We start from the raw sequence: 7,202 nt of genomic DNA, 5'->3' as shown, positions 1-7,202 counted from the left end.
TCGGTGGTCTTTGCCACATCACAGCAGGCAGCTGTGGGAAAGTCGGTGGTCTTTGCCACATCACAGCAGGCAGCTGTGGGAAAGTCGGTGGTCTTGCCACATCACAGCAGGCAGCTGTGGGAAAGTCGGTGGTCTTTGCCACATCACAGCAGGCAGCTGTGGGAAAGTCGGTGGTCTTGCCACATTACAGCTTTGCTCCTGCCCACTTGTGCACTGGACCCAGGTGTGATCTGCACTAGGCTCCTTGTGACAGGCGTGAGTGCTGTCTCCTGACTGTACACTCCTGCCGTGTGCCTGGTTTTCTGTCCTCTGGAGCCACCATTGTGCCTTCGTCTTTAGAAAGCAAATGTCCACGAATCCACATCTCCTTCCTGTGATGGATTTCTGTCATAAAACTGAGAGATCTTGGGCTTCACCAATTCTCAGATTATCTCCATGACTGGTTCCATTTCACATTGCTATGTGACTGGACATAGGGGATTTTTTGTAAACAGCACAAGTCGGGGGAGGGGGACCTGGACTGCGACTGTGATGTCCAAACCATGCTGCTCTTCTTCCTCTTTCAGAAGTTCTCCCAGCAACCAGTCATCATCCAGCGACCCAGGACCTGGTGGGAGCGGACCCTGGCGGCCACAAGTGGGCTACGATGGGTATGGCTTCTTCCTGTCTTTCTGTCTCCCCAGGGGAGCCTGTGTCTGTACCTGGGACTCATTCAAATGCATTCCTGTGTGTGAGTTGCATGGAAGGCCACAGGTAACAAGCACTTTTAGCAAGTGCAGAGTTTCTGATTGAATCAGAGGCTCACACTGTAGTCTATGCTGGTTTCTACCTCATGATAATCCACCTGTGTCAGCCTCTCGAGTGCTGGGATGGTAGGTGTGTGCCACAATGCCCTGCTAGGAAACTCGTTTCTGTGACAGTGTTCCCGGGTCTTCCCTGGTTGTTGTTTGGTTTTGGTTTTTGTGGGGTTTTTTTGTGACATGGAATGGACTTCTGAACACAAGAGAGTAGATCTGTGGACTTTGTGGATGGGAACTCTCAGGAAGTTCCCCTGACTCAACCTGCTGATAGGAGATAGCTCCTGAGAGCCAGAGAATGAGGTCATCATTGAAGCTTCTCCACTTCCTGTTGGAGAAGCGACACAGCAGCCACCCTGGCTGGAGAGGCCTCCTTGGCAGGAGCCTTTGTGATTTATGTCATAGCCCAGGAGTCAGCAGTGTGGGCACAACTGGAGACCCTTGTGGATACACACACGCATGTGTATACACACACACACACACACACACACACACACACACACGCTCACCTTATTTGTGACTCTTGAGGTGGCATGTAGCACAGGTTCTAGATGGGCGTTGTGGTGATCCCAGTTCGTCTGTGGTGGTCAGCAGCTGGGCCCTTTTGTGAATGGAACACAGTCATCCACAGAGCCTCAGCTGGCATGGACAGAACATGCCTGTCCATGGAAGAGCCTGGCAATCATGGCCCTGTCTTCAGGTGCAGGCAGAACTCGCGGCCAGGCTTGCTGCTGTCCAGTTTGGACAGCATGCTTTTCACCTCAGATGGCAGACAGAGTTCTTCACAGCTGAACAGCAAATCCCTTTTCTAAATGAAGCCATGGCTAAGCAAGGACAGCAGAGCCTCGATTTGTTGTTATATAAATGGGAAGCCTTGTGTAGTCTCAGATCCACAGTGGACTCAGCCCATGGCAGCAAACGCATCACCTTCACTTCCTTCATCTCTAAGATTATGTTTTCCTTTCTCCAGTTCCCATAATGCACAGGCCGTCGGGGCAGAGTCCAGACTGAGTCGGGTTTTCTTTCCTTTACAAGCATTAGTGTTCAGATGTATCAGTGCCACACGCATTAGTCAAAAGTAAGGCCAGTCACTGTGCTCTACCAGAGCTGGAGGACCTGCGGCCTCAACGCTGGTGGTGCGTGTTTATCTGTGAGGTCTGCTGTGTGTCAGCCCTGGTGAAATAGCATCCTCTTCCCTGGAGAGATCTGGAGCCAGGATACTGTGTTTCCACTGCTCAGGGGGCTGTCTCCTAGGACAGCATCAGTCCTGTCCTCTGCTGGCTGGCAGCGTCAGAAAAGAATAGCTGGACTCCTTCTTTGCAGGTGCCCATCCCCCCTCCTGCTGGAGCACCAGGGCCCAGGCTCTGTGGAGTGTGATGGAACCGGGGAGCACGAGGACCTCTTGGAGGGAGGAAGGCTTCCAGGTAATGCAGCCCTGGGGACCCGGCCTCCAGGGCACCCCTTGAACTGTACTTTCTCCCTGTCCCCACTCATTCACTTGGACAACCATAGTTGATGAGTTTCTCTGTGAGCCATGTGAGGTGCCTATGGGTGACTGGCTGGTTCTGATGTGGCTGAGTGGTTCTGGGGTAGCTATGGTTGGCTTCAGATAACTGGTTATAACACCTGGAGAAATCAATCCCTCTGTGTGGGAACTCTGCTGCCTCCCGTGTGCTCGATGGTAACCTGGGAAATTGTAGAAAAGTTATCCTGCCTGATTGTTCCCTACCATCAGAACCCTGTTTTTCTCCCTCTTGCTAACACTGGAAATTGTGGGATCAACTCTCTTTAATGTCGCAGAAACCAAATGGCATGGCCCACCTTCCAAAGTCCTGAGCTCCTATAAGGAAAGAGTGCTGCAGAAAGACGGAAGCTGCAAAGAGTCCCCCAATAAGCTATCTCACGTAAGTCCTCTATCTGCGACTGATGGCGCCTTTAGCAGGATTGATGTGTGTCAGCATATAGAGGGTGGCACAGCACACCTGTCCATGGTGCTCAAGAACATGGGATGCATCTCAGTACCCAGTAAGACTACATATGGTGTTTCCATGCTTGAGAGTGCGGGGTACAGCCCAGCACACAGTATGGCAGCATGTGCCCACATGTGCTGTTCGGTGCTGTGTGGGGTACAGCCAGTACAGAGTAGGGCAGGGAGTGATTGAGAACATAAACACGTTCCAGCACACAGTAGGTGGCACACCTGTGGCAGTGATCAGGCACGTGTTGTTTTCCACGCAGGACACTCATAAAAGAGGATAAAAAGGGAAATGGGAAATTTCGTTTTTATTTTCTCAGTTCATGAAGGACCACAGAAAGACTACAGCAGATTCCTGCTAAAGCCAACATGCACGTCACCCTCCCAACCTTGCTGTTTAGGGTGGTAGTGATGAGATCCTGCCCCCAGGTTTAGCTGGTCGACCATTTAGCTGCTTAATGGGACAGTGCAGTAGTGGAAACTGAAATGGCCCCTCTTGCCAGAGGGGCTGCAGTGAGGTCCCTCTGCTGATGTCACTGAGATGTCCATAACCATAGCAGCCCAGCAGCCTGCTGAGAGTCAGTCCACTGACAGCAGGCTCCTTGTTAATCCCACGGACCAGCTTATCTACCCCATAGAGTCTCTATCAGGGGAGTCCTGTAGGAGAAGCAGCTTTCGATGAGACTCTGTAAAAGGAGCTGCAGTTGGGTGCTTTGAAAATGTGCAGGTGAAAGAAACTTACAAACTCCAGGGTAACTAACACTCTTCCTCCCCTTGGCACATCAGTGAGCTTTGCAGTTCCCCTAACCATGCACAGCCATTCTTCCTGTGGCCACAGCCCTCACCTGGCCTGAGCCACTTCCCGAGTCCACTCACATCTGTGTCTCCAGACGTCCAGAGTCGTTCTGTAAAGAAAGACAGGCTGTGGAGGGACCAGGTTGAAACCAGAGAAGCCAGGATTTGCATAAAGTTCTAGGAGGATGGAGGAAAAAGAGATGGCCAAGCCCCTAGGAAATGGCCTGGGCAGGGGCATTGTCCCGGCTCCAAAGCCCTGGTCCTACTGGTTCTCAAACTGGGACGGCTGAGTCGGTCTGGGCAGTGACAGAGGGGATCTCATCTGTCTTGGCATGGGTCTTCCCTAAAGCATGGGTGCTTTTCAGACAGTCTGGGATCTTCTTTCTTGGGACTTGGCTTTGGCTCTCTGAGAGCCTGCATGCTTCTTTGCAGGGCACTTCAGAGTTGCAGAGTCCTTCTCTTCACAGGCACCATAAGGCACTCTGGCCTCAGGACACCCAGGGACTGACTGGGTGTTTTACCGTTATGACTCAGACCTGGGTCTCCTTCACCAAACTTGGAGTCTTTAAGAGAAATGCTGAACTGGCTGTGAACGGCAGGAAATTTATAAATGTAAACTGATCTCCTCTACCTGATTTTTATATCCTTCTCCATCTATTTAATCCTTGTCAGTGACATTTGTGTGTTATACACCAGTGATTGACTAAAGACAGGATGGAGGAATCAGGAGGCAGGACCTCTGCATGAGAACCAGGCTATGTGGGAGAGATGGCTACTGGCTAAAGTGCCTAATGTGTGAACTTGAGAGCCAGAGTTCAATCCCCAGCACCCTCTGAAAACCAGCTGCAACTGCACACATGTAAGCCCAGCACTGGGGAGGCAGATGCAGGCAGATCCCTGGGACTTATCAGCTGAACTGGTAAGATCAGTTAAAAGTCAGAGATACTAACTCCAAAAGGAAATAGACTGGTACCCAAAGGAGCAAAGTTGGGCATGACTGCTGGTGCAAACACACATACGCACACACACATACACACAAACAGACACACAAACATAGACACACATGTGTATACACACACATAAAGCTAGGATATTGAGAAAAATCCATTTCTATATCTATTGCTGACTTAGGGAGCACATAAAATTCAACCCAGGCCTTGGCTATAGCCTAATGTTTGGAGTGATCAGTATATGGCAGTTTACCCAAAGGCCATCTGTCTATCCTCTTCTCCAGATTGGGGATAAGAGCTGCTCCAGCCACTCCAGCAGCAACACTCTTTCTAGTAACACCTCCAGCAACAGTGATGACAAGCACTTTGGGTCAGGGGACCTGATGGACCCCGAGCTGCTGGGACTGACCTACATCAAAGGCGCATCCACCGACAGTGGCATCGATACTACGCCGTGCATGCCAGCCACCATCCTTGGCCCAGTGCATCTGACAGGCAGCAGGTCCCTGATGCACAGCCGGGCCGAGCAGTGGGCTGATGCTGCTGATGTCTCGGTAGCTGATGATGACCCTGCCAAGATGTATGCCCTGCATGGCTATGCCTCTGCCATCTCCAGCAGCGCTGCCGACGGTAGCATGGGTGACCTCAGTGAGGTCTCCTCCCACTCCAGGTAAGCCAGCATACGCCAGACTGCACCTGCTCTGCCTGAGACTGTCCCTGCTAACTGCCCAGCTGTCTGGCCCCACAGAGAGTGCTCATCTCAACTCTGCTATCGAGTTGTGTGTGTTTACTGTGTCCTGGCAACTTTATTCTTCCTCTCGGTGGAGGGTAATGTCCCTTGTCTCCCCTCTCAGCCTGTGACCCTGATATCTTTTGATAGAGAGCTGTAAACTGGTTAATCTTCAGTGTCTGTCATCCGTGGCCACCCTGCAGGCCAGCTGTGTCCCAGGTTATCTGTGAATGCAGTGCAGCTCACTCGTATATGACATCATCGCACCATGTCTGTCAAAAGCAGCTGTAGACCCTGGGGGAGGGAAGGCACAGCAGCAGGCTCCTTGTTGGGGACTCACCTCACCCCCTTGTGTAAGCTTGTGAGCACCATCACACCATCCCTGTCCCTGGAGCCTGATGGCAGGCCATGTACTGCAGGAATTTGGTTCGGGGTCTGTACATGGACATGTACACATAGTAAATTGCCCTCAGAGACTAGAAAGAGAGTTGGACCCTCTTGAGCTAGAGTTATAGGCAGTTGTCATCCATCCACTGTGGGTGCTGCAACCAAGCTTGGGTCTTCTGGAAGAGCAGTAAACACTCCTGAGTGCTGAATTGTCTTCCCAGCCCCCCCCCCCCGTTGGGATGTTTAAGTAAACATCTGACTAAGCCTGATGGTGTAGGCCTAGAATCCCATCTACCCAGAGGCTAATCAAGTCCACCTGGGGCATAGTCCACTTAAAGGTCAGCTTGGGCATGTTACTGAACCCTGTCTCAAAATTAATTGATTTGTTTGTGAAGAATCTCGAGGCTGTGATGTATTCAGCCTCCCAGTGTTGGGGGTAAAGAGGAGCTAAATATGAGGGAATTATACCCTAAATATAGACACATCATACATGTCTGTGCATGGTTTTGTACTCCTGCCTGACAGGTGTCTGTCTATATGCTGGTTTAAAAGCTGATAATTTCAGGTTTCTGAGTTCTCTTTGAGAGACTCAGAGAAGAAGCTCATGTGTCAGTGTGTCTCAGTGGGATCTCATCAGGTGTGGCTTCTACTCATGTTTGCTTCCTGTCCCTGGTGCTGTCCTTCCAGGGCTTTGGGTCACTCTCCAGCCTTTCAGAGCTTCCAGTCACAGAGCATGGATGGACAAACCATAATGGGACAGTCCCTGTGGGACCTAGAACTCTGATAGGCATGTCCCCAAGGGGTGGTACATGCAGACCCCTGGTTTCCGGTGACAGGCCTCTGCTCCTGAGCAGTGGACACCAGAGATCCCCCTGGAGCCTTCCTCTGCCCTTATTTCCCTTGTGGCTAAAACTTATTGTCACCTGCTGGCTGTGTTCATGGCCATCTCCAGGTGAGAAGGGGTTCTTCTTTAATGTCTACAGAAGGCACGGTCTCCCCTGAGAGGTCCGTATGCTGGTTAGGAAAGGAGGTTTGTTCTGGCTCATGGTTTGAGGGATGCAGTCTGTCGTGGCGGGGAGGACATTGGAAGAGCAAGGTCATGTGGTGTCTGTAGTCAGGAATCAGAGATGAACGCTGGTGCTCAGCCCAGTGTCTCCTCTTTATTCAGTTCAGGACCCAGTGTGTGGGATGCTCCTGGCCACATTTAGGGTGGGTTTTCAACATATCTCATCAGAAATCGCAGATCTAGTCAAGTTGACAAAACTAAATAAATATCACACCCAGCACCCATATGTCTTCTGTGCTGTCCTTGGCTGTAAACCACCATGTCTGAGATGGTGCCACTGGGGACATCTAGGACCTCTGCTGGGTGTGGGCTGCTGAGCTGTGGTGAGACAGCCACCATGCCAGGGAAGAGGGCAGGAGCCCGGAGCTAGCTCCTGATGGCCAGGACGGTGGGAACAGAGGACGGGGCTGTGTGCCAAGGAGACATTCCTGCTGCCTTTCACTGGTGCTGTTTAATGTAGTTCAGTTCGAGAGAACATCGTATTCAGAAGTCACAGGAATTC

The 7,202-nt window shown here is 51.3% G+C and overlaps 1 protein-coding gene across 3 annotated transcripts in view; it reads left to right on the top strand.

The window, feature by feature from the left end:
* Positions 1-7,202, top strand: part of Sipa1l2 (signal induced proliferation associated 1 like 2) — a 154,430-nt gene that overhangs the window by 119,294 nt on the left and 27,934 nt on the right. For all 3 annotated transcript variants that reach the window (XM_021220025.2, XM_029532387.1, XM_029532388.1), the window contains exons 12-15: positions 567-650; positions 2,121-2,221; positions 2,598-2,701; positions 4,802-5,187. In XM_021220025.2, the coding sequence (XP_021075684.1) occupies positions 567-650; positions 2,121-2,221; positions 2,598-2,701; positions 4,802-5,187 (675 nt within the window). The remainder of the gene's footprint in view (positions 1-566; positions 651-2,120; positions 2,222-2,597; positions 2,702-4,801; positions 5,188-7,202) is intronic.

Source organism: Mus pahari, chromosome 20, assembly GCF_900095145.1.
Source record: "Mus pahari chromosome 20, PAHARI_EIJ_v1.1, whole genome shotgun sequence".
In the NCBI taxonomy this organism is placed as follows: Eukaryota; Metazoa; Chordata; class Mammalia; order Rodentia; family Muridae; genus Mus; species Mus pahari.
The sequence above is the reverse complement of the archived record's forward strand: the minus strand, read 5'-3'. Positions and strand labels throughout refer to the sequence as shown.